Genomic DNA, 27403 nt, shown 5'->3' with positions numbered 1-27403 from the left:
GCCACGTGGTTAGTGAGATGATTGCTAAAGCAGGGAAGCCATTCACAGAAGGTGCATTTGTCTAAAAGTGCATATTGCAGGCTGCAAATATAGTCTGTCCGGGAAAGAAAGGTCAGTTTAGCAACATCAGCCTTTCTGCCAACACCGCAGCAGATCGCATTTCTGACCTGTCAAGTGACATTTATGACCAACTGTGTGAGAAAGCCAAATGTTTCAGTGTATACTCAGTCGCTCTTGATGAGACCACAGACATCACCGACACTGCCCAGCTCCCAATGTATGTCCGTGGTGTTGATGACAGTTTTGAAGTGATGGAGGAGCTGCTCACAGTAATTCCAATGCATGGCCAGACCACCGCTCAGCAGATATTTACAAGCTGTGTGATGCCATTGAGAATGTTGGTTTGCCATGGAAGAGGTTTGTTGGAATAACAACAGATGGAGCGCCATCAATGACAGGGAGGAAACATGGACTGGTGGCACAAAACAAACTGGAAGAGGAAGGCGTGGAGGAGGCCATTGCTCTGCACTGCATCATCCATCAGCAGGTCCTTTGCAGCAAATGCCTGAAGTTTGACAATGTGATGTCTATTGTTGTGAAATGCATCAACCAAATCAGATCCAGGGGCTTAAAGCACCGAAGGTTCTGTGCTTTTTTAGAGGAAATGGAGTCAGAATATGGGGATGTGCTCGACTTCACTGAGGTACGTTGGCTCAGCAGGGGAAATGTATTAAAGAGACTTTTTGAGTTGAGAGCAGAAGTGAAGCCTTCATGGAGAAGGATGGAGTTAGTGTTCCTGTGCTAACTGATCCCAAATGGCTCATGGACTCAGCTTTTCTTGTTGATATGACACATGAGCTTAATGTACTGAACAAGACGTTACAAGGCCAGGGGCAACTTGTCAGTGCTGCCTATGACAACGTGAGAGCATTCTCCACAAAACTGGCGCTCTGGAAAGCTCAGCTCTCTCAGACAAACCTTTGCCATTTCCCAGCATGCAAGGCACTCGTGGATGCAGGCACACCATTCAGTGCTGACGAGTATGTTGATGTCATTTTGAGGCTACAGGAGGAATTTGATCACAGATTTGCTGACTTCAAGACACACAGAGCCACCTTTCACATTTTTGCGGACCCCTTCTCCTTTGATGTGCAAGATGCCCCTTCTGTGCTTCAAATGGAGCTCATTGAGCTGCAGTGCAACTCTGAACTCAAAGCAAAGTTCAGGGAGGTGAGTGGAAAAGCAGACAAGCTTGGACAATTTTTGAGAGGATTGAGCCCTAGTTTCCCTCGGCTTTCCCGAATGTTCAAGCGGACCATGTGCCTTTTTGGTAGCACATACTTGTGCCAAAAGCTCTTCTCCACTTTGAACTTCAATAAGTCCAAGTACAGGTCCAGACTTACGGATGATCATCTTCAAGACATACTGAGGGTCGCAACTGCTTCCTCCCTCAGGCCAAATCTGGCTCGGCTATGCGAGAGGAAACGCTGCCAGGTCTCTAGCAGCAAGGAGTAGGCAAGAGAAGCCATGTTCAGAAGAACAGTTCATTTTCTACAGTGTTCCATTCATGTTCAGAAGAAGGTTATAGAACTGTTAATACAGACATTTCAATCTAAACACAGCAGATATAGAAGACTGAAAAAAACACACAAGTTCACTGACTAAAAATATCTTATTATTATTTTATTTATGTATTACAGATTGATTTTTTTTCTTATTAATTCTTAATTTGTTTATTCATTTTTCATATTTTGTGTTAAAAAATAAAAATAAAGAGATTTGAGAAGATTGGAATTTTTTAACCATGTCTTTCTTGTGGAAAACCTAATGCGGCCCAGCCTCACCCAGACTCTGCCTGCAGCAGCCCCCAGCTAAATTGAGTTTGAGACCCCTGTCCTACACCATAAATCAGTAAGAGAGGGTACGACCTCTCTCATGGCCCCAAGTGGTGTGTGCATGCCAGAGCACTCTGGAAGGCACACAGAGTCTTTACAGACTACTAAGGATCAATCCTCTATCATCATCCAATCGATTATAAAACTAAGCATGTATGAGTAAATATTTTTAAGCATATCCCATATGGAAAAGACTAAAAACTTATATGATGAAAGTCATACTCACGAAAGTGGCCACTTTCTCATTACTTTCATATATTGTTTTAGTAAGTATCGAAAACATACAAGTTTCATTATATAATTTTTCAAGGGATCTTATATCTGTTTTCACTCTTGTATGCTTTTCATACAAGTTTCACACAAGACAGATACAAACTTTATAAGATTTATATATCTTTTCCATATGGGAAATGACAATCAACAATATAAAGCTTACAGCTGGTTTTAATAACAACATTTATTTGTTTCTCAAATGAGAAAGAGCTATCGAGAAACACTCCTAAATCTTGAGTTCTTAACTTTTCCAGTGGGCCAAATTCAACATTATCTGCTAATGCTAAATAGGCTGCCGTTATTAACTAATGCTAATTGGATGTGAATTAGCATTATGCACTAATGCTAACACTTACTTTTTAACAATGTGAGTAGCTAATGCTAACACTATTTCCCTTAACTTTATAACAATGTGAACGGCTAATGCTAACACTCTTTTCCCTAGCAATACAACATCTGAGCTGCTAATGCTGAGTAGGTCGCCATTAGCACCTACGTCTAATTAAAGGCAAATACGCATTAGAACCTAATGCTCATATCGTTTTCCTTTGCTTTATAACAATGTGAGCAGCTACTGCTAAATAGCATTAGCTAATAACAGCAGTCTAATTTAATGTAATTTAGCCTCATTTGCATTATAACGATGTGAGGAGTTAATGCTAAGTATGCTGCCATTAGCAGCTAATTCTAATTAGGGGTGAATAATTATTACCAGCTAATGCTAATATCGTTTTCTCTTTCCTTTTAACAATGTGAGCAGCTAGTGCTGGGTAGGCTGGTGCTAGCAGCTAATACTAAAGCTAAAGCTAATTTGATGTGAATTAGCATTACATTAGTGAGGAGTTAATGCTAAGTAGACTTCCATTACAGGTAATGCTAATTTTAGGTATTTAGGAATTGGCAGCTAATGCTAATACCATATTTTCTTGCATTATAACAATGTGACCAGCTAATGCTAAGTAGGTTGCCGTTATTAGCTAATACTAATTTGAGGTGAATTAGCATTATCCGCTTATGCTAACAATGTTTTTTCTTACTTTTTAACAATACGCCATTAGTGGCCAATTCTAATGTTAGATGAGAAAGCATTAACAGCTAATGCTCATACTGTTTGCTTTGTAAGAATGACAGCAGCTAATGATACGAAGTCTACCATTGTTAACTAATGTTAATTTGATGTGAATTAGCATTATCCGATAATGGTAACTCTTTTCCCCTGCATTACAACGACGTCAGGAGTTAATGCTAAGTAGGCTGCCATTAGGGGCTAACTCTAATTAGGGGTGAACAATTATTAGCAGCTAATGCTAATACCGTTTTCTCTTTCCTTATAACAACTTGAGCAGCTAATGCTAATTTGATGTGAATTAGCATTATATTAGTGAGCAGTTATTGCTAAGTAGGCTACCATTAGCAGCTAAAGCTAATTTGAGGTGAATAAGCATTAGTAGCTAACGCTAATACCCTTTTCTCTTGTGTTATAATGATGTGAAATGTTAATATTGTTCTCAAACAACAGAATGAGAATGAAATATTGATTCTAACAGGGCCCATAAACAGTATTAGCTTAGCAGCATTAGCTTATCAGAGTTTCCATCATGGTCACATAAATCCTTAGCAGAGCAAAGTGGCCTACTTAGCAATAGCTGCTCAAGTTGTAGAAAGCAAGGGAAAACAGTAATAGCATTAGCTGCTAAATGTGCACTTGAGAACAAATTTATTGTTAATTCAGCTGTGAATGTAGAGTTTGTCATTATTTAAGCTTCCATTTCCAAATGTTAGCTGCTCCTGTCTGCCTCTTTGTCACAAACACAGACTGAAATGATTCACAGCCTTGTTTCATCCTTCTGTCACTGTGGACATACAGCATGGGAAACATACACATGGCTGACACTTTATTAGGTACACTGGTATCTATCTCAGGTACACCTGTGACCTAAATGTTCCTGCAACCAGACTCCTTGGAGACCCCTACATAAATATCCATGAACTATCCAGCTAGACTAGTGTGTCTGTCCCTGAAAATATTCCTGCATGTGTGATTGTTCATGTGTCATCTGCAGGAAACAAACAGGAAGTGAGTGAAGGACACAGGAAATGTTTCCAGCTCTTCCTCCTCTATCAGACATTCTCTCCATACCTGAGAGTGTCCAGTCTCCAGCCTGGATCCTTCAGTCCAGCCGACAGCAGCTTCATTCCTGAGTAATCTGGATGATTGTAGCTCAGGTCCAGCTGTCTCAGATGGGAGGGGTTGGAGGTCAGAGCTGAGGCCAGAGAAGTACAGCCTTCCTCTGTGATCAGACAGCCTGACAGACTGCAGACACACAAAACAACAATCAATCTGTCAACAATCGTTTTCTCTTTGTCACAATAACATCTATCCATCCATACATCCATTCAATGTAACTTTATTTATAAGTGACAATACCCAACAGACAACAACAGTCATCTGAAGCTGTTTAACAGTGTAAGGTAACCGCCTCCACTGTGAGCAGCACTTGGTGATGGTGGGAAGAAGAACTCCCTTTGACACAAAGATCCTCCCAGTGAAAACAGGCTCCAGGAGGAGCATCTACCATGACTGGTTGCAGGTGCATATTCCTAACACGATAGCTGCACTTTAGAGCTCTAAAACTGGAACTGACACATAAAAATACTGAGAACACAGACTAGCAGCCACTGCATGGCCTCGAGTACGTATGTGGTGCGTTCAAAGAGCATCAGCATAGACATGGTGGGTTCAACAATATAGGACATAACAATTTCTATGGCGAAAATACTACCAATGAATGAGCCATAACATTTTAGCCATGTAAACATGTTATCGGTGGGCTTTCCAACAACTTGCATTGATCATTAAAGGATAAAATACGTGAGTCGAGGTCACTACGAGCCATGCGAGGGTCAAACATGGCAGAGAACCTTCCAGCAGCATCTTGGTTTATAATCCGCCTTTGGATCATCAGTTTAGGAGATGAAGGATCCAAGTAAAATAACAAGTTAAAAAATATGCAGCTATGGTCACTCACATGGACATCCTCCACACATACATCATGTATATTTAAACCCAGGGAGAAAACAAGATCCAGTGTGTGACCCTTTGTATGTGTGGGGCCAGAAACATGCTGCCTAAAGTTAAAAGACTCAGTGACAGTGATGAGCTCAGCAGCAGTGTTACAGGATGCTTCATCAATATGACGGCTCAAATCTCCCAACCTTCTCCAATGAAATGATGGATGTCAGAAGGTCATTAAATTCAGTTAGAAAGACCCCATCAGGTAGAATAAAATACAATAACTGGTTTTTAGAGAACTGACCATCATCTGTGACTCAAATGCAGAAAAGGAGTCCGAGGTCATCAGACTGCATGTGAATCTGTCCTGGTAAACAACAGCGAGTCCTCCACCACGTCCTAAAAGACGCGGAGTTCAGATGACGGAGCAGCCAGCCGGGCAGATTTCATTCAAGTGGACATAATCAATGTTCCCTCTAAGCTGCGCACGGGCGCAATCCGCTGACACGCTCTCTGCACACAGAGTATCTGCATTGCGCACAAAAAGATATCTAACAGGCTGTGAGGCTCCTGAACTCTCTGCCCCCCTCTCACGGACAATAACCATATCCAACTTCTTAATAGCAATGAACTGGTCTGCATTGGTGCATCATATCTTTATTCTCTTCCCCCTCCTGCCCCCCCTCCTTCTTAAATAGATAACTATCATATCTGATATCATATCTCACAGTACAATAATATTGAATGGGTTGCATTGTTGTACTTTGTCATGTTTCTCAGGTCTTTGTCTGATTTTCTACGAACATTACTTGTCATGTTCTCATGTTGTTGCTAAGGATTGTCTTATTGCATTGGAGTCACACTGGGTTAAATATGTACACTTGGGTTTTAAGGGGTATTTATTATTTTCTTCTTTTTTTTGGGGTTGTATGGAAGCCCCAAACGCAATTTCATTGTTCTTGACAATGACAATAAATAAATAAATACTAAATACTAAATACTAATCTGAATTGAAATTAAAATAAATACGTTAACAATTCTGCTTTGCAGTGTTAGTCAGTGACTGGCTGCTCCAGTATTTAGAACGATGCCGCCTTATCCCATGGTCCAGCCAATGATTCACATTCGTATATACGCAGCTAATCAACGTCGCTGACGGGCTATGACAGCGTCCTCATGTGCCGACACCGGTGTTTTGGTTGATGTAGAGTGAAGCCACGTTAATGACAACGTGATCCAGTGATCCAAGGGACCGCTCAGGGAGTTTGTGTTTTCGCTCAGACACATGAAACATTAGAGGGAACATTGGACATAATTCTTATTTTGCTGCCACGTCTCAGTCAGACACATGAAATCTAGAGACTCTTTAATAAAGAGATCGCTTAGAATAAATGATTTGTTTGTTATGGAGCGAACGTTAAGCGGGGCCAACCGAGTTGATGACGGTCGATCTGCAAAATCAACAGCTGACTGCAGCGGCACTTGAAATAAAGACAATGCAGACCTGTGGACCTGCTGGGCAGGGCAGCGACTCCAGAGCTGGGGGAAGCAATGATCGATGAGCAGACATAGCTGTTATCAATAAAAACAGTGAACGTTTGACGGACACACCATGAGAAAAACTGCTTCTGAGCCACAGAGCCCAGGTCCCAGTCACCGGCGTAACATATTAACTAAATGTCAGGAGAGGAAGTGGACGCAGGCACCAGGATTCTCCCCACAGCCAAGAAGCTAGCCTCTGGTAGCTTCTCAGTTTCACCTGGACGTCGGCCCTCGTTCCCCTTTTCCATCTCTTGAGGGTGAAAGTCCTGCGGGTTGTGAAGAGTAGCACACCAGGGGAGGAAGAGTTTTTCTGTTCAGCTGTTACAGTAGCTCTCCACTGAATCTTTGATGTTAAACCCTTTAAGACCTACCATAGAACCAAGTCTGCCAGAGCTTATCTTTAGATTTTTACATGCTGTAGTGCAGACCTTCCCAAACTGTGGTGCCCGCCCCCTAGGGGGGGCGCAGAGCCATGGCAGGGGGGGCGCGGTATGAAAAGGGAGGGGAACAAAACGCTTGAACACTGCTAGCACGTCGCCCACAGAAACGCAAAGCAGGAGATGAAGCATCGCTGAATATGTTTCCAAACCAACTTCATTCTAAGCCAAAGACTAGAAAATATGGTGAAGCAAATCTGCCCTTTGGCTTCACCTGCACAGGTGCTGAGGTAGGTCCCTGCGTCGGGAGCAGCGCTGGGCTCTTCCAATCATGGACAAACAGGATCCCACATTCTTAATTTTTAGTTCACAAACACTTGTTGTAGTGACTAACTACTCCTGACATTTTGGAGATGTTTGCTCTTTATAGAGTAAAGTTACAGCGGGATACAAATAACATCAGGCTGATCCTGCCACGATTTGTTCCCTCGATTCAAATCACAGACAAACAGGATCCCACAGCTGTTTATGTTTTTGAACCCATTTTGCACAGAGAGGCATTTTTTGAAAATGTATTGACAGCAATGTTGATTAGTATTACAGAAGAAGAAAAAACAACTACCCGTGACGCCTTTGTAAATGGAGGGACAGTAACTGCGTGTGAAACCTGCAGATACTCAGAGTAACAGTATTTTGTCTCTGTCTGCCATTCTGCAATTCATCTCACATAAACAATAACGTGACGTGAAAAAAGGCGCAACCTTTGACGTTGCCAGATGAACTCTGTATTCCTCGTCCGCAAAAAAGGAGTTTTAAAAAAATCTCAGTTTTTGGTGATTTGAAACACTGTTTGGATGAAACAGCTGCGTTTTCAAAAATACCAGTGTAGGTGCGGACGTAGCGTAAAAGATTTAGTAGTTTATTTTCTTACTACCTGTAATTTATTGCAGGTTACTTGTATTTGCTTAATTGTTTACTAAATGTTTGAGGTGTGAAATAAACCGCAATGGAGCAAAATATGGGCGTGTGTGGTTGGAGGATGTGTTAGTGCGTGTGCGTGCTGTTCACGCGCCGGGGGGGAGGCGAACGTTTTTCGTGTAAAACAAAGGGGGGCCCAGCAAAAAAAGTTTGGGAACCACTGCTGTAGTGCCATTTTGGGGAGCAGTTCAAGTTGCTATACATCAATACAACCGTTATAGCCCAAATTTTAATAATATGTATGCATTCAGTCCATAGTAACTACATATACATATATACATATACAGCAAAAAGTGCAATAAACTAGAACAAATTGAAAATTGTTGTGTTTTGTATTTTTACATATATTTGTAGTTAGAGAAATTTAAGAGGTTTATCCCTCAAAACGGAAGAACTAAAAAAGTTGCACAAAATAGTTTCCAACCACAGGAAATGTAATTTGAGTGTATCCATAGTTGTATTTTTGAGATACACCAAATTGTATATACTGCATGAAAAACTAAAATAAATACTACCATGTGAATTTGCAAGAAAACCTTCAGTGCATCAAAATAAACTATTTCCAACTGTGTAATTTGAGTTCTAAGCCTCCCAGAAACTATACTGAAAGGGTAAACTCAAACATGACTTTTAAAAACACCAGTGTAGGCTTCAAGGTAAAAAAAACAAACAAACAAACAACTAGAATTTTCGCAAAAACGACGTCACTTCAGGTTTCGGGCAGGTAATGGCGGACATACGATAGTTTGGGCTGACATCTATTCCAACGTAGGAAGTGCTATGAACATCTGATCGGATTGGCAAAGCGTGTTTCTGGAATATTACTTTTTTGTTGCTGCAAGTGCTTTTCATGCAACTTTTGCAAAGCTATGTGTGGAAGGAAACGGTGACCTAGGATAAGCTGGATACATAAGATGTAAGTACAACTCCGGTTTCACATGCAAAAATAAAAATTATTGCACTAGCTTGTGTGGTTGCCGATCTACAGGCATTTAAAAATAGTTACGCAAAACTGAGCGTTCCCACTCTGACCGGCCTTAAAGGGTTAACAGTATCTCCCAATCATAATTTAAAGCAGCAGAAATTAAGTCAGAACTCAAAAGAGCAAAAATGACATTACAAAAAATGATTGACGACAGTGAAAAACTACATTGTTGCCTCCAGCAAGCTGCAGCGGCGGCAAAGCCAAACACAGGCGCCATCTTGTTTGACAGAAGAACGTAGCACACAGCAGCTACAAGCATAGAGTGCACCACTATTGTTCAAATGGAAGAAATAGAAAACACTCAATAAATCCTTCCACAGCTGAAACTAATGTAGACAATGTCAGGGGAGGAAGTCAAACTGAACTTATGACACCAAGCACGATAACTACCAAAATAATGCAGGAAAAGTAAACTAAGAAACCCTAAAGCAACTAAACAGAGCAGCTAGCAATAAACAAGAAGTGTAAACTATAAAAACATAGAAGCTAAATGCTAACATGGCTAACACTATCATCACTGTATGTAGCCCGACTCTTCTCACAGCAACATACAACTGTCATGGCTAGACATCTCACTGATTGGCTCATGTTAGCTTGTGAAAATATAACGTCCCAGCAGTACTAGCTGTTTTATATACTGTTTAAAATAAGCGAAATGTGCTTATAATGTGTAAATAAAGGCTGAAGCAGCTAGCACTGTTAGCATCAGCACCAAGCCCTGTTACATTTGTACACTGTTAGAGCAATGGCTCCAATCTACAGCCTTTAAAATAATGATTAAAATGCTGTGATTGCAGCCATTCCCCAACTCTCTGTGAATGGTTCTCATGGCTATTGATCAGTGGGCTTTGATCAGTGGGCTTTGATCAGTGGGCTTTGATCAATGGTCATGAGAATTTGCATAATTATGATTAAGGAACTGACCTCCCAGCCCATTGTTCCTTCAGTGGGCTGGTTTCAGTCATTATGCAAATGTACTGTTTATAAGATTGAAACCTGCAGTCAGCCGAGATTGAAGAAGTCACCTGGATGATGATGAAACATTTCTCCCACAAAACGCTACGTCCAGATGAACAGAATCAACTTTTGGAGATTTACTTACCTGGATGATTATTGGTTATTGGTAACTTTATTGTCCCTAATGGGAAATTGATTTGCAGTATGTCCGTACAAACAAACAAACAGGCAACCAACACATCACATACACACTCCAAAATAATATAATATAATATAAGCCTGAGAAAACAACCTAGATTTTTCATCAAAAAAGTACAATGTGCAATGGCAACAACACATATGGTTCAGTGTTATTAACTATGATAATAGCAGTAGGTACAAAAGACAATCTATGTCTCTTTGTCTTCACTGCAGGCACTTTATAACGACGACCTGATGGAAGCAGTTGAAAATCATTAAAGAGAGGATGATCTGAACACAACATGACAGAGGTCGCCTTCCTCAGCACCTGCCTCTTATAAAAGTCCACAAGCTGGACCTGAGACCTCCCTGAAATCTTACCAGCCACTTTAACCAGGTTGTTAAGTCTGGTCTTATTATTCAGAGACATATTACCGTACCAAGCAATGATACAGAAAGTTAAAACAGATTCAATAAAACTTTTATAAAAAACGAGTCATCATTGCAGATGAAACATTGAAACCTCTCAACCTCCTTAAAAAGTCTTTGTTGAACCTTTTTCACTGTAGCAGCAAGATGTGACTCAAAGCACAGAGCTTTATCAAGAACAACCCCCAAATACTTATAACTGTCCACCAGTTCAATGGCTGCACATTTACCACTGTTAGCGCAGGATGAGGGGATGTCTCCCTGAAGTCAATAACCATGTCCTTGGTTTTCAAGGTGCTGATCATTAAGAAGGACTGATCACACCACGAAACAAACTCATCCACAACAGGCCCATGGGAATCCTCTTCACCATGAAGGAGGCTTACAATGACTGTGTCATCTGCGTATTTAATGAAATGCCTGTTGGCCTGTGTACTGCGACAGTCATTAGTGTACAAAATATACAGTAGAGGAGAGAGACAACAACCTTGCGGTGAGCCAGCGGAAGAGTTCAGCTGTTTGGAAAAACAGCCGTTCACTCTCACACACTGAGATCTGTCAGTTAAAAAGTTTAAAACCCAACCAACGAGATTAAGATCAAGTGTAAACTGGTTAAGAAGTTTATCAGCTAAAAGATGTGGCTGGATAGTATTAAAAGCTGAAGAAAAATCAATAAATAAGAGCTGAGCATGAGCTTTGGCGCCATCAAGATGGCGATAAAGGAAGTTCAACAGAGTGACCACTGCATCATCAACACGTCTACGAGGCCTGTATGCAAATTGTAGAGGGTCTATAAGCTTCTCTACTTGCTAACTGAGAGTCTGAACTAAAACCAGGAAGACTTATCTTATTACAGTCACTGTAACAGTGACCAGTCATGTGTTTCATGCCTGCCCAGGCCACCCTTAAGTTATTGCTACCCATCTCCGCCTCTACCTTATCCTTGTATTTTACTTTGGCTTTTTTAATTTCTGATCTGATCTCCTTCCTAATTTCTCTAACTTTCAAGATATTCCCTTCAATAAAAGCTTTTTTCCTTTCATGAATCAGCCTCATAAGACCTTTTGAAGACCATGGTTTGTTATTAGGAAAAAAATGGAGATGGTGTCAGTCGCATTCTTAGGATTCGCTTTAGGGTGGATGTAAACAATGGTGACGTTGATCTGTGGGAATTCCCTCGGCAGATAAAACGGCCTCAAAGACACAGAGAGGAGCTCAATGTCAGGCAGACACACTTGTCTACGAACGGTCACATTTTTACACCATTTCTGATTTATATACAAACACACTCCTCCTTGAGATTTCTGGGTAGCTCCGGGGTCTCGATCCAAACGTATGGGAAACCCGAAGCCATTTAGTTCCAGAGAACAATCAGGGTCAGAGTCCTTGAGCCAAGTCTCTGTGAATGCCATTAGACATGTATCCCTGTAGCCACGCAAGTGTGCGACATTCAAATGCAGTTCATCCAATTTACTCCTCAGAGACTGCACATTAGCCAGGATTATTGATGGTAAAGGAATGACTCCAAACAACCGTCAGGATTGCCAATAAAATCATGCGAAATAAAAAACCCATCTTCGTTAAAAGAAGTTCCACAAAGCACAAGCCGATGCTATAGAATTTCCTCAGGCAAAAAAAATATATATAAAGGAATAAAAGAATGAAATAAAATAAGTTAAAACACTGACACTGACAGAGAGAGACAACCTGCTGGTCGCCACAAGAGCAGCGCCCCTCTTTCTAGTCTAGTCTAGACTGAGAATGCATCAAGACCACTCACTCACCCTTCCCTCCTGCCTCTCAGCTGCTGAAACTCACAGGTTGTTACCACGGAAGAGTCACTCCTTCATCTGAGATGAAGCCTGATAGTCTGACTGATGCAATATAACATTCAGTCTACACTTTGTTTTTGTTCAAAGATGATAAAGAGGAAATACTAATAACATAAACAAAAATAAATGTCCAATTTAGAAATCTTATTCTTTTTTGCTCTATAAAATAGTTGTTTTTATTTTTCAGTCACTCATCGTAGCAGTAGGATTTACATGAAAATAAAAACAAATTAAGTTTGAGAGAAAAAGTAAATTTTTGGCACTCTCTGGGCAACTGACTCAGAGACTCAAATGATTTAAAAAAAACACCCCGATTCATTTTGGTGAGTGACTCATTTAAACTCGATTCGGTAAAAAGAATCAAATTTACCATCACTAATACAAATCCCTTTGGAGAAAACAGCTTTAAAATATGTATTGTTAAATTCCAGATGTTTCTTTGCAAGGAAAACTCAGACACTGAAACAATACCACCAGTAACCTCCTACATATGGAAATGTGGTGTCATTAAAGACATAATAATTTCATTAATACCCAATATCCAGCAAAATATGTAATTTGAACATTTTGTTCCTAACGAAATCAAATGTATATATTGTAGAAGATTAGCCAAATTTATGTAAAATGGCCAGTACATGAATTAAAAAAATAAATAAATAAACAAAATCGTATGACTGTGACAAATTTTACACAGTAATTCAGTCTAATAATCCACTCAAATATAAATATAAGTTTAGCTAAAAGCTCTATAGATAAGTCAATCAATAATATAATTCACATTTTAAATGATCATATGTGTTAACGTTTGAATCCTGACCTGAGAGTTTCCACTGCACACTGTGAACTCTTTAGTCCAGCAGACAGAAGCTTCACTCCTGAATCCTGCAGGTCAGAGTTACTCAGGTCCAGCTCTCTCAGACTGGAGGACTGGGAGCTGAGGACTGAGCACAGAGCTTCACAGCTTCTCTCTGACAGGTTACAGCCACCCAGTCTGAAAAACAAAAGATAATCTATAATACTTATGTAAAGTTTGTTATTATATTACATGCCATCTTTTTATTTTTGATGAAACCTTAACATACTAAGATACAACATCATATGGATGAACTTGAATAAAATGGTTTTTTTAAATTATATCTTTATTTGGATTGGACAAGAAAAAACCATCTGCATAGCAGTATATGAATAACATGGGAACAAAGTCCTTCCAGGTTTTAGATTAAGTCCAGGAGAGCAAATGATAAACAAAGTGATCAGCGGGTGCATATTAACCTCCACTAGCTATTACTAGGACAGTTGCTCGCATGCTCTCCCAAAGGAGATATATAGAACACATTACATGGAACTATAAACACAAACTGGGAGGGGTGCCCATGCTGCAATCATTGTGAAGAAATAAGTAAATAAACAAGCAATAGTAATAGAAGTAAATGTAAAAAACAAACAAACAAAAAACAACCAAGTAATAGTGAGATCAAGTGAAGTCAGCCCTCGTGGGGGTGATGAATTGGATCCAATTGTTCCAAATTTGGTAGAATTTGGCTTTTTGATTTCTTAACAGATATGTAAGTTTTTCCATCCTAAATATCTCTAAAATGATCCCAAACCAGTCGTCTAGGGTAGGCTGGGCTGGGCTTAACCATCTTCTAGTAATTGATTTTTTACTTGCCACCAAGAGTAATTGCACCAACTTAATCTCACTCCTACATTCCAGAAAGGGGACCAAACCCATGTATAAAACCTTAAAATCTAAAGGTATTTGAACGTTAAAGACTGCACTTAAGGAGACCTGAACGTTTTTTAACTTGGGACAGTCCCAAAAGACATGAAAATGGTTAGCAACAGTCGAGCCGCATTGTCTCCAGCATTGCATATAAGCCCCTTTGTACCTCTCCTGATATGGAGTCTTGAAGTACCTAATAATATTCTTCCAGCCATGTTCCTTCCAGCTCATAGAACTGGACGTGGACCACTGGCAGTACAAAACATTTTCCCACTCCCCCACAGAAATAGCAATCCCTGATTCCCTTTCCCATTTATCCTTAGTGTATAAAGTATTATCCTTGCTGGCACTAGAGAGGGCTTTGTATAGTTTAGAAAGATTTAGTAGGGGTCATGGTTGTGGCATTTTTCAGGATGAGGAAAAAATGCGACTCAGCATCATTGAAGTCAGACAGTTTGCATTCATGATCAATATATGATCTCAGCTGTAAGTTTCTATGAAAGTTGTATTTTGTCAGGTTGTGATCGTCCCGTAAGGCCTCAAATCTGAGCACAATATTTCTATGAGTAAGAGAGAGGAATGTCGTAAGGCCATAGGATATCCATGCTTCAAAGTTAGAGTCGTGTCTGTTTGGAATAAAATCCGAGTCGAAAGCAACCCACCTGAAGATTTTTAGCATTTTGTGTATCCCACAGATGTTGATTACCTTCTGCCAAACTTGGAGGGTGTGGGTTAACCAGGGGTTCCCCAGCTTTTCCAGCCGGCACATTAGACCCTTATCTGCCATTACAGCTTGTAGGGGGAATCGGTCCAACAGGCTGGACTCCAGTTCCTTCCACCTAGCCGTGTATGTTTTGTTACACCAATATAAGAGGGGGGTTATTTGAGCGACATAATAGTAATTCCTGAGGCAGGGGAGACCCAGTCCTTCCTTTTCCTTGGGGAGCTGGAGGGTAGCATATTTAATCCTTGGCTTTCGGCCCTGCCAGATAAATCTGGAGATCCATTTGTCCCACTCAATAAATTGGTAATCGCTCACTTCTATTGGCAAGTTTCTAAAAAGATAAAGCAGTCTGGGGAGCGTGTCCATCTTGATTGCGGTTACCCGGGAGCTGAGACGCATAAAGGGGACCAGATTCCATCTGTGCAAATCAGCTTTTATACTTGCAGATATTGGCTCGTAGTTTGCCTGAAAGAGCAGCGAGAGGTCCGCAGTCAAATATATTCCCAGGTACTTAATTTTCTCATTATCCCGATTTACTGTAAATTTGAGTAGAGATGTGTAATATTCTCCTAATGTTGTCAGTTGTTTGTCTATAGTGAATGAAACCAGTCTGATCTAAATCGATGAGGTTAGGTAAAAACTTCTCCAGCCTACGAGCAAGAATAGAAGTAAATAGTTTGTAATCCAAGTTAAGGACACTGATTGGTCGATAGTTTCCACATTCTCGTTTATCTTTCCCCTCTTTTGGGATAATTGAAATAGTTGCCTCCCTCCAGGAGGGTGGGATTTCTCCCTCCTGTAGGATGTAGTTAAATGACTTCAGCAATGTGGGGACTAGATCTGCCCTCAGGGTGCGATACCACTGAGAACTGAACCCGTCCGGCCCAACTGCCTTACCTGGTTTTAATCTGGAAAAAGCATTAATTTCTTTCACTAAAATGGGATGTGTTAGAAGCTCATTTTTGAGAGACGGGAGTGAAGGTAATTCTAGAGAGCTAAGAAAGGCATCAGTACAATTCTCCTCCGTAGCATTGGGCTGTGAGTACAGCTCCCTAAAGAAGGTCTCAAAACATTTCTGAATGTCTTCTAATTTTGATTCCAGAATATTAGTCTTGGGGTCCTTGATTTGGTATATCGTACTTTCCTCTAGTTGTTTGCGTTATTTATGTGCCAGATATTTTGCAGATTTCCCTCCTGTCTCATAGTATTTTTGCCTCAAAAAAATTAAGTTATTTTGGGCCTCCTGGGTGTAAATATCATTAATTTCATCCTGTATTTTCCTGATATCCTGCTTCAGAGTAGGATTTGCGGTGTTTATGTCTTCCTATTCTTTCAACTTTAAATTTGCCTGTAGTTCTGCTAATTTTTGCCCTTTGATTCTCTTTAAGTGGGAGGCGATAGAAATTAATGTACCTCTCATTACCGCTTTGAGCGTATCCCAAAGAATAGCTGGAGATACCTCTCCTGTGTCATTAACATCTAGAAATTCTTTAATGTCTACCTTTAATTTGGAAACTATGGCAGGATCATTAAGGTGCGATAACAATTTCCACAGTGTGGTACATTTTTTCCTAGCCACCTGCAAAGATAGAGAGATAGGACTGTGGTCAGATAGATCTCTTGTTAATATGTCACAGTCTTTGACCCTAAACCTATCAACTTTAAACATAAAAAAGTAGTCCAGCCTTGCATACACTTTAAAGGAACCAGAGTAATGAGTGAAATTTCTGGTAGATGCGTAGCGGTCCCTCCATACATCTATTATCCCCATCTCTACCATATAGGAATTGACTTTTCTAGTAAGTGCTGTTACCTGGTTGGTTGGGGAGGAGTCGTCTAGTTTAGGGTCAAGTCTAAAGTTAAAACCCCCCCACAGACAACTATCCCCTGAGAATCCACCAATAAATCAAACCTATTCCTATAGAATAGCCAATCGCTCCCGGGGGGAGCATAAACATTTAAAATTGTGATTTCAGACCCCTCTATTCTTCCTGTTATTCTAACCAATCTGCCTTCCTCGTCACAGAGTTCTTAGATATGTTCATAGTTAAGTGTACCAGAGATAAGTGTAGCCACACCCCTCTTGTGTTTGGACTTAACGGAAGAGGAGAATACATATTTAAAACCCTTTCTTTTCAATCTCAAGTGATCTACTTGGTTCATGTGTGTCTCCTGAAGTAATGCAATCTGGGCCTTCTCCTTCCTTAGTTTGGACAGTATCTTATTCATCTTAATCACGTTCAGAACCCCGTTAACATTAAAAGAGATTACTTTCACTGACTCACTTCCCATAAAGATATATTAAGTTACCACAGCGCATAAACTCAATAGCAGCAGGCAACCCCCTCTTAAAACAGTAACAAGTGAAAAAAGTTAGGAATGAACTGAAAACATTTGAACATAACTGGAGCTTGAAAGCTCCTAAGCTGGCTTCTGACAGTGGAGCACTTCCACTGACACCCTCACAACTTGAAGGGAAACCCCTTATTACCCCCTGAGTTAGGGGGCTTTCCACTGCGACGTCACTCACAGCACGAGAAGCCCCACCCATTTTAGCTCGACAGTAACCATATTTCACCATGTTGTCCATAGCTAATACATAACATTAAATTCGTTCTCTTCACGTCTGTATACTTGCAGCTTCTCTCTATATCCCGCAGCTCCTCGGATCTGACGCGGACGCCGACCACCAACTCCCCGCCACAGCGGGCATCTTTGTAGTTTTTCTCTGGGGGTTGCCGGTGGTGTAATCACCTTTACCGGCAGGCCCCGACTCGCCAGGTCAGCCGTTGCCTCCTCCACCGTGTTGTAGGTTTTCACTCCTTCTTCGAAAAAAACCTTAAGGCGCGCTGAGTAGAGGGTCCTAAACCGTACATTCTTCTCTTTTAGGACCTTTCGTGCCTCTGCATACTCCTTCCTCATAGCCATGATCTCAGGGGGGTAATCGTGGTCGAGGTTGATCTTGCTGGAATTCAGCATAAAACCTTTCTTTTGCCAAGCGAGCCTCAGCACTTCTTCTTTAACCGTGAAGCACAGGAATTTTACCAGGATCGATCTGGGTTGGGAGCCGTCCGGAGGGAGTAATGATAACACTCTGTGTGCTCTCTGAATTTGTAACGGTGTTGATGGTGGGATGGCGAGATTCTCCCGGAGTAGCTTCTCCACAAAGTGGGCCATAGATGGAGCTCCCGATTCTTCTCCCTCCGGCACCCTGTACAGTCTGAGCGACTCCCTCCTCGAGTAAGCCTCCAGTGATGTTAGTTTTGTTTGAAACTTTTCCTGCATGCTTTCTTCCATTTGCGCAACATCTCTAAAGTTAGAAATATCCTGTCTCAGAGTGACGCTGAAAAACTAGTTCATGCATTTATTACTTCCAGGCTGGACTATTGTAATTCGTTATTATCAGGATGTCCAAAAAACTCCCTGAAAAGCCTTCAGTTAATCCAAAATGCTGCAGCAAGAGTACTGACAGGGACTAGAAAGAGAGAGCAGATTTCTCCTGTATTGGCTTCCCTTCATTGGCTTCCTGTTAAATCCAGAATTGAATTCAAAATCCTGCTCCTCACATACAAGATCTTAAATAATCAGGCCCAATCTTATCTTAATGACCTTGTAGTACCATATCACCCCATTAGAGCACTTCGCTCTCACACTGCAGGCCTACTTGTTGTTCCTAGAGTATTTGAAAGTAGAATGGGAGGCAGAGCCTTCAGTTTTCAGGCCCCTCTTCTGTGGAACCAGCTTCCAGTTTGGATTCAGGAGACAGACACTATCTCTACTTTTAAGATTAATCTCATATTTCCATTAAAAGTGTTGAATTTGACTGTTTGATGTTCTTTATGATCTCTGGCACCAGTTCATCTGTAGGCTGAGCTCAATCCATCCATTTAGTGAAATTATGTTTAAAGGTCTCCTTGTTTTCTGATCCTGAAGCAGAAAGCCTGGGTTAATAGAGAAATGATCATCACTGTGATGATGCTCATCATCTCTGACTGGGATTTGAGGTTTTGTCAAAGCAGCAAAGAAAGCCTGGCTATGTTGGACTGGGTGTGGAAGCAGCTCCCAGTTTGAGTTCAGGAGACAGACGCCCTCTCTACTTTGAAGATCAGCTTCAAACTTTCCTTTTTGCTAAAGCATATAGTTAGGGCTGGGCCAGGTGACCCTGAATCCTCCCTTAGTTATGCTGCAATAGACGTAGGCTGCCGGGGATTCCCATGATGCATTGAGTTTTTCCTTTCCAGTCACCTTTCTCACTCACTATGTGTTAACAGACCTCTCTGCATTGAATCATATGTGTTATTAACCTCTGTCTCTCTTCCACAGCATGTCTTTATCCTGTCTTCCTTCTCTCACTCCAACCAATCACAGCAAATGGCCCCGCCCCTCCCTGAGCCTGGTTCTGCCAGAGGTTTCTTTCTGTTAAAAGGGAGTTTTTCCTTCCCACTGTCGCCAAAGTGCTTGTTCATAGGGGGTCATGTGATTGTTGGGTTTTTCTCTGTATTTATGAAGCGCCTTGAGGTGACTTTTGTTGTGATTTGGCGCTATATAAATAACATTGAATTGCATTGTTAGTATCTCAGACAAAATCTCGTCTGTGTTCTGGAGCTTATCTTTGTGTTCTGCAACCCTGGTTTCCACATCATTAAGCCGCGCATTGGCTTTATCCAACTCACCCCTTATTTCCACCAGTTGCGCTTTCGTGTCTTTTCGAAATTCTTTCACCTCTTTCCCAACGCCTCTCAGTTCTTTCAGTATCAGCGTCAAACTTGCTGGGTCAACCTCATCTTCTGTCCCAGAATCCTCGCGGCTAGGAGTGGGAGAGTGGCCTCGGCTAGCCCTATAGGGGCTAACGTTAGCCCCTTCTGTTGGCTGCACATTGCCATCTTCCACGTTTTCAAACGTTAACTTCTTAGCTATTTTGTTCTTTCTGGACATCATTTAAACCCCTTTTTCCTCTTTATGTGCACTTAGTGTATTAATTTACTTGGGGCAGTTTTAATAAGTTTCAGTCGAGAGCTCTCGTACTAGGTGTCCATCCCCACGAGCGCCGGAACCGGAAGCCTTGAATAAAATGTTTAATTGGTTCATTTAAAAAAAACAAAATGTCAATTGATCTGACCTCAGAGTATTTAGTTTACAGTTTAAACTTTGTAGTCCAGCAGACAGAATCTTCACTCCTGAATCCTGCACATTTTTGATACTCAGGTCCAGCTCTGTCAGAGTAGAGGACTGAGAGCTGAGCATTGAGGACACAGCTTCACAGTTTTCCGCTAGAAGTTCACGGACGTTGAGTCTGAAAATGAAAACATGAACAAAGACTGATGTTAAAGTGTAATCAGGGTGCAATAACTAATCTTATATTTTAAGAATCCTTGTTGTTTTATGCTGAGCAGATGTGGTACGAAACAACAGTAAATTGATCAAGTTTACCTCTACTGTTTAAATTGCTGGATTTATTTTCTCAGTTAAAAACAAAACAAAACAAACAAACAAAAGAAAAAAGAATACAAATCGGTCAGACCTCAGAATATTCAGTTTGGCGTGTGGACTCTCCACTGCAGCAGACAGAAGCTTTACTGCTGAAGCCTTCAGGCTGTCGGTACTCAAGTCCAGCTCTCTCAGACTACAGGACTGGGAGCTGACCACTGACAACAAATCTGTACAGACTTTCTCTGACAGCTTACAGCTGCTCAGCCTGAAAAAAATAACAAGAACAACAAAACAATAATATTTATTATCAAATAAAATCTCTTTATATGTTGAATCTAAGTAATCAAATGTGTACAAATGAGTACACTACAATGCACAATTAAATAAAAAAATGTTCAAGAATTTAAGTGTAACAGAAGAAAAATATTTCAAATTAAACACAATTATTCCAATGTATGTAAATGGAAACCAGTGAAGACCAGGTTGATTTAGTGACAGTAGTTCAGTGTCTGCTGGCACAGGCCTGTGAGTACTGCAGTATTACACTTACTACAGTACTGCTGGTCACTTTATTAATTCTAATATGTGTGATTACTGTAAATGTAGTTATAAATAATGTATCACATCCTGGACTCTCATTTCATTTTCTGTCTAAAAGCTGCTTTGGCTCATTCCCCTTTAAAGCCCCGCTCTCCCTAAAGGCCAACTTTATTTTGATTGGATGATTTCATAAAGCACGCTGAAGGGCAGTAGCCAGTTATCATGAGCTCCATCTCCTCAACCTTCTGGTTTAGAAATTATAAGAAACTGTATACCTCATAAAAACCCGTCTTGATCCATGCTCAATCATCCAGGTTAGTAAATCCCAAAAGTTGATTCTGTTCATCTGGACGTAGCGCTTTCAGTGGGAGAAACATTTCGTCACTCATCCAGGTGACTTCGTCAGTCTCAGCTGACTTCTGGTTTCCAACCCTATAAAAAGTACATTTGCATAATGACTGAAACCAGCCCACTGAAGGAACAATAAGGCTGGGAGGTCAGTTCCTTGACCATTAGGTTTGAGTCATTATGCAGATGTACTCTTTATAAGATTGGGGAAAGCTGCAGTCAGCTGAGCCTGAAGAAGTCATCTTGATGAGTGACAAAATGTTTCTCCCGCTGAGAGCGCTACGTCCAGATGAACAGAATCAAACTTTGGGGGCTCATAAAATCATGATTAGAAATCTTCTCAGATGTATTTTTACATTTTAGATCCACAGCAACAAAGTTCACAGCAGGATGTCTCTGTTCAGTAATTATTATGCCCATTACCTGCAAACTGTGAGGTACGCAGGTAATGTCAGGTAAACACTAGCTGTCTGAAACTGTTCCTGTTAAATGTGTGTATAAAGGAAATAAGCTGAAATACAGAGACTGGATGGATCTGTGCTTTGACTTTGACACCAAAAATTTCTTCCTGTTAAAACGGAGTTTTTCCTTCCCACTGTCGCCAAAGTGTTTGCTCATAGGGGGTCATATGATTGTTGGGTTTTTCTCTGTATCTATTACTGTACGATCTACTGTACAATATAAAGCGCATTGAGGTGACTGTTGTGATTTGGCGCTATATAAATAAAATTGAATTGAATTGAATTACATCCCATTTCAGGTACCTAGAACCTGAACCTTCTCTGGAAACCTGGGACGCTGGCGGGTTTCTCTTGCTTACCTATCTGCTCATCCTCTTTCTTTCTGCTCGCATGATGATTTCCTGGTTGAGTTTGTAAAGACTTTTGCTCAGGACCTTCTTGCTGTGCGGCAACAGTGCTAACCACCGTCCGCTGTATGTTTTTCAGTCATTAAATCAAACCATGAAAGATCAGCTTGCTTCTCGTGATGAACCTGTCTGTTTTCGATTCCACACCAGGGTCTGCCCACTGGAAAGTTCAGGGATAAGGGTGGAGGATACTCACACAAACATAAAAACCCAGATTGCAACTCCAACTCTCTGTTCTAGTTAACCAGACCTTTCAGGCTCTTGTTCAATTAGAACCTCATGGAGTCTGAGTTAGCGAGACAGTTAAACATCCCTCTATGCCCCCTTAATCCGCCCATTCCCACTAAGTCATTAAATAACCGAGTGTCCCCTCACATAACTCAGCGCACAGAGCCTGTCACCCCTGGCAATCACAAGAAAACACTTACCTTTTTTGCTTTTCATGCACCTCACAAACCACTCATACTCGGGTTTCCTTGGCTAGAATTACATAACCCCCACTTAGACTGGTCAGGTCAGAGGGTAATCAGTTAGAGTCTGTTCTGTCATTCAAATTGCCTTGTTTCCGCCCGTCCACCGGAACCTGTGGAACCATCAACCAACACTGAGACTGTTTTAGATCTCTCCTCTGTCCCCACCAAATGTCATGATCTTCAGGAAGTATTTAGCAAAAGTAAAGCGCTTTCACTGCCACCTCACAAACCACAGGACAGCACCATAGAACTACTCTCTGGCTCCACCCGGCCTTCTAGCTGGCTGTATAACCTGCTTAGACCTGAGTGTGCGGCTATGGAAAAGTACATTAAGGAATCCCTCGGTGCAGGCATAATCCAACGATTGTCATCTCAAGTTGGAACTTCTTTTTTGTGGGGAAAAAGGATGGCTCTCTCTGGCCATGCATTTACTTCAGGGGCCTCAGTGATATTACCATCAAGAATAAGTACCTATTACCTCATTAGCTCTGCTTTCAGGCCATTTCACAGTGCCACTGGGTTTACAAAACCCCACATCCGCAACGCTTACCACTTTTTCCAGATCAATCAGGGAGACAAGTGGAAGACTGTTTTAAACATGCCATTGGGGGACTACGAGTATTTGGTCATGCCGCCTGGGTTAACTAATGCTCCCGCAATGTTTCAAGATTAGTTAACGATGTCCTCCGGGAATTCCTTGACAGGTTTGTATTGGTGTATCTGGATGATATCCTCATTTTTCCCAAAACCTGTGAGGAACATCAGTCTCATGTCCATGCTATTTTTCCAACGTTTGCTGGAGAATAAACCTTATGTCAAAGCAAAAAAGTGTGAATTCCATTCCTCATCAATAACTTTTTTCAGTTACATTTTGGCACGGGGGCAGGTGAAGACGGATCTGGCAAATGTGAAAGCTTTAACAGAGTGGCATACCCCTTGTACCCATTGTAGATTCAAGAAGCATCTCCAATGGGTTTTGGGAATAGCAAATTTTTATAGACTGTTCATTTTCAACTATAGTCAGGTAGCTGCACCACTCAAGTCTCAGCATGCATCTGGTCCCCCAAAGCTGAAACTGCATTCACCAAACTTAAGTATCTGTTCACCACGGCACCTTTTTGGTTCACCCTGATCACAGTTGTCATTGCAAAGGTGGACACATCAGAAATTGGAGAAGGGAGAGGTAAATGATGCCAAGTGAAAGAGAATGCTTTGGGGGGGGGGTCATGCTGCTGTCATGGTCTGTGTGAGCGGCGGTGGTTTCCCACTAGACTCTGGTTTCTGCCTTTGGGTGAAGCCTGGTCAGCCTGTCCATTGTCCACACCTGACAGTAATCTACTAGGCTGCATATAACATCAGCACTCCCAATAACTCTGCTAACCTCCTAATCCTCGGATCATCTACTCACCCTTGCAGTTCAGTCACGTTTTCCTGGATGCTGGTCTTCTTGATTCACTCACAGCCACATTAATGCCTTTCGTCTCTTAGACTTACTGGACCACTTTGCCTGGATTCAAAGCTAACAAGTACTCACCCAGACCTCACCACCTGCCTTCCCCAAGTTGCTTTCCGACTGCTGACAAGTAAATGGTAAATGGACTGATTCTTATATAGCGTTTTTCTACTCTCCCGGAGTACTCAAAGCGCTCTATACAACATGCCACATCCACCCAATCACACCCATTCTCACAAACACTTTATCTGAACTTAGTGCTTTCTAAGTACATTCACGCACATTCATACTCTGATGGATGCATCGGAGAGCAAGTTGGGGTTAGTATCTTGCCCAAGGATACTTGACATGCAGACTGGAGGAGCCAGGGATCGAACCACCAACCTTCTGATCAGTAGGTCAGATCAGACCAGCTTTACCTCCTGAGCTACAGAAACCCCAAATAAGACATTGAAGATAACCTCGTTCACTTACTGTAACCTCCACCAGTGATCTTTCTGATGCTGCTCTACCTCTGTTACAGTGACTCAGATTACCATCAACCAAGACCCATTTCCGGAAACCTACCACAGAGCCCACTTCATGCTCACAGCTTCAAGTGCTTGACTTCCACCATAGTTCACAGTTCATGTTAAAAAATTCCAAGTGTCAAGTTCCTGTGTGTAAATAAAGCCTTCACGTCTAGTAATATTCAGTTCCTTCACCTTTGTCTGTATTTGGGGTTCACCATGTTGTTCTGGCCACACCGAGGTAACAGATTTATATTTGAAAAACAGAGAGACATGGGGGATTGCAATAAAGATGAGACACAAACCAGACCTTAAAATAAGAACATCTGAAAACGATGTAGGTGCAGTCTGGAAGCTCAAGTATTTGCTTTAAAAAACAGAGCTAGACTCCTGGTTGTTGGAGACAAGTGAACAACTTGAGGATAATAAACCTGTCAGAGGGGCTGAAGGATCAGAGCTCATGTTCTTATAGGCTGGATCTGGATTGTGCTTTGATTCGAGTTGAAGACAAAAATATTTCAGAAATGCTGACATGTCCTGCTGGAGAGAAATATTTAAAGTATCATGACTATTTTAGTGACTATTTTTTAATTTTTCTAAAGTGGTAGTATTCTTTGAACTGAGCACCTCTGATTTATTTCCCATGATTTTAAGAATGAAGCGATGAGTTCATGTTTACTTACAGAGCTTTGTTGGAGGCTTTGACCACTGGCAACAGCCTCAGAAGAGCCTTCTCTGAAGCAGAGTATTTCTTCAGGTCAAACACATCCAGATCTTCTTCTGATGACAGTAAGATGAAGACCAGAGCTGACCACTGAGCAGGAGACAGTTTATCTGTGGAGAGACTTCCTGATCTCAGGGACTGTTGGATCTCCTCCACTAGAGAACGATCATTCAGTTCATTCAGACAGTGGAACAGATTGATGCTTTTCTCTGCAGACAGATCCTCACTGAGCGTCTCCTTGATGTACTGGACTGTTTCCTGATTGGTCTGTGAGCTACTTCCTGTCTGTGTCAGCAGACCTCGTAGGAGAGCCTGATTGGTCTGCAGTGAAAGACCCAGGAGGAAGCGGAGGAACAAGTCCAGGTGTCCATTTGGACTCTGTAAGGCCTTGTCCACAGCACTCTGGTAGAAGTGTTTCTCTGCAGATTCTCCTGTTTCAGACTTCTGGGAGGTTGTTTGTTGTTGTTCCAGCAGATTGAGTCCAGAGTTGCTGAAGGTCAGATGGACATGAAGAGCAGCCAGAAACTCCTGAACACTCAGATGGATGAAGCAGAACACCTTGTCCTGGTACAGTCCTCTCTCCTCTTTAAAGATCTGTGTGAACACTCCTGAGTACACTGAGGCTGCTGTGATATCGATGCCACACTCTGTCAGGTCTGATTCATAGAAGATCAGGTTTCCTTTCTGCAGCTGATCAAAAGCCAGTTTTCCCAGAGACTCCATCATCTTCCTGCTCTCTGAACTCCAGTGTGGATCTGTTGCACGTCCTCTATTATACTTGACCTTCTTCACTTTGGCCTGAACCACCAGGAAGTGGATGTACATCTCAGTCAGGGTGTTGGGCAGCTGTCCTCCCTCTCTGGTTTCCAGCACATCCTCCAGAACTGTAGCAGTGATCCAGCAGAAGACTGGGATGTGGCACATGATGTGGAGGCTTCGAGCTTTCTTGATGTGGGAGATGATCCTGCTGGCCTGCTCCTCATCTCTGAATCGGTTCCTGAAGTACTCCTCCTTCTGTGGGTCAGTGAACCCCCTGACCTCTGTCACCCTGTGAACATACTCAGGGGGGATCTGGTCTGCTGCTGCAGGTCGTGTGGTTATCCAGACGTGAGCATAGGGAAGAAGCGTCCCCCTGATCAGGCTTGTGAGAAGTACATCAACTGTGGTGGGCATCGTAATATCAGTCACACTCTTAGTGTTGTTGAAGTCCAGAGGACCTCGACACTCATCCAGACCATCAAAGATGAACACAACCTGGAAGTCTTCAAAGCTGCAGATTCCTGCTTCTTTGGTTTCAGTAAAGAAGTGATGAACAAGTCCCACCAAGCTGAACTTTTCCTCTTTCAGCACATTCAGCTCTCTGAAAGTGAATGGAAATATGAACTGGATGTCCTGGTTGGCTTTGTCTTCAGCCCAGTCCAGGCTGTATTTCTGTGTTAAGACCGTTTTCCCAATGCCAGCCACTCCCTTTGTCAGCACTGTTCTGATCAGGTCCTGTCTTTTGGGTGAGTCTTTAAAGATGTCTTCTTGTCTGATGGTTGTTTCTGGTCTGTGTGGTTTCCTGGATGCTGTTTCAATCTGTCTGACCTCATGTTCATCATTGACCTCTGCAGTCCCTCCCTCTGTGATGTAGAGCTCTGTGTAGATCTGATTCAGAAGGGTTGGGTTTCCTGCTTTAGCGATGCCCTCAAACACACACTGGAACTTCTTCTTTAAGACAGACTTAAGTTTAGGCTGACACTTCTGAAGAGCATCTGAATCAAAAAAAGGAAAAAAAGAAGGAAAAATACAAATCTGGTCTGAAGGAGCTATGTGATGTACTTTGGCCTTTATTTAACCTATCAAGTTTTTAATATACTCATTCTACCAGAAATCAAAAAGGGGCTTCAGGAATTCCTAAATGTATTTCCTGAAAAAAGCCACGTTAAATGTTTTGAACCTACACATCTGCATTGCTTTGCAGCTTTTCATATGTACCTGATGCCAACATGTGCAGGCTAAACAGGTTTATGCTTTCTGTGCCTCTTCTCCAAACTTTGTAACCAAAAATAACAACATTGAAGTGTCATAACGTTCCCCACTGCTATGTTATTTAAAGAAGCATCTGAGAGAGATTCAGTAATTCACATTTAATTCTTCTCGTAATTTAC

The 27403-nt window shown here is 41.6% G+C and overlaps 1 protein-coding gene across 2 annotated transcripts in view; it reads right to left on the bottom strand.

Annotated features, from left to right (window-relative positions):
• The window catches only part of LOC309702165 (NACHT, LRR and PYD domains-containing protein 3-like), a 217121-nt gene that overhangs the window by 103654 nt on the left and 86064 nt on the right, over positions 1-27403 (bottom strand). The window contains exons 5-9 of one of the 2 annotated variants that reach the window (XM_082526621.1): positions 25213-27007; positions 20430-20603; positions 20028-20201; positions 13279-13452; positions 4309-4482 (exon numbers count right to left, since the gene is read on the bottom strand). The exons of the other annotated variant lie outside the window; for it this stretch is intronic. Coding sequence (XP_082382747.1) covers positions 4309-4482; positions 13279-13452; positions 20028-20201; positions 20430-20603; positions 25213-27007 — 2491 coding nt within the window. The remainder of the gene's footprint in view (positions 1-4308; positions 4483-13278; positions 13453-20027; positions 20202-20429; positions 20604-25212; positions 27008-27403) is intronic. 2 annotated transcript variants of the gene reach the window in all.

This window comes from Aulonocara stuartgranti, assembly GCF_965226115.1.
Source record: "Aulonocara stuartgranti genome assembly, chromosome: 3".
NCBI lineage: Eukaryota > Metazoa > Chordata > Actinopteri > Cichliformes > Cichlidae > Aulonocara > Aulonocara stuartgranti.
The sequence above is the reverse complement of the archived record's forward strand: the minus strand, read 5'-3'. Positions and strand labels throughout refer to the sequence as shown.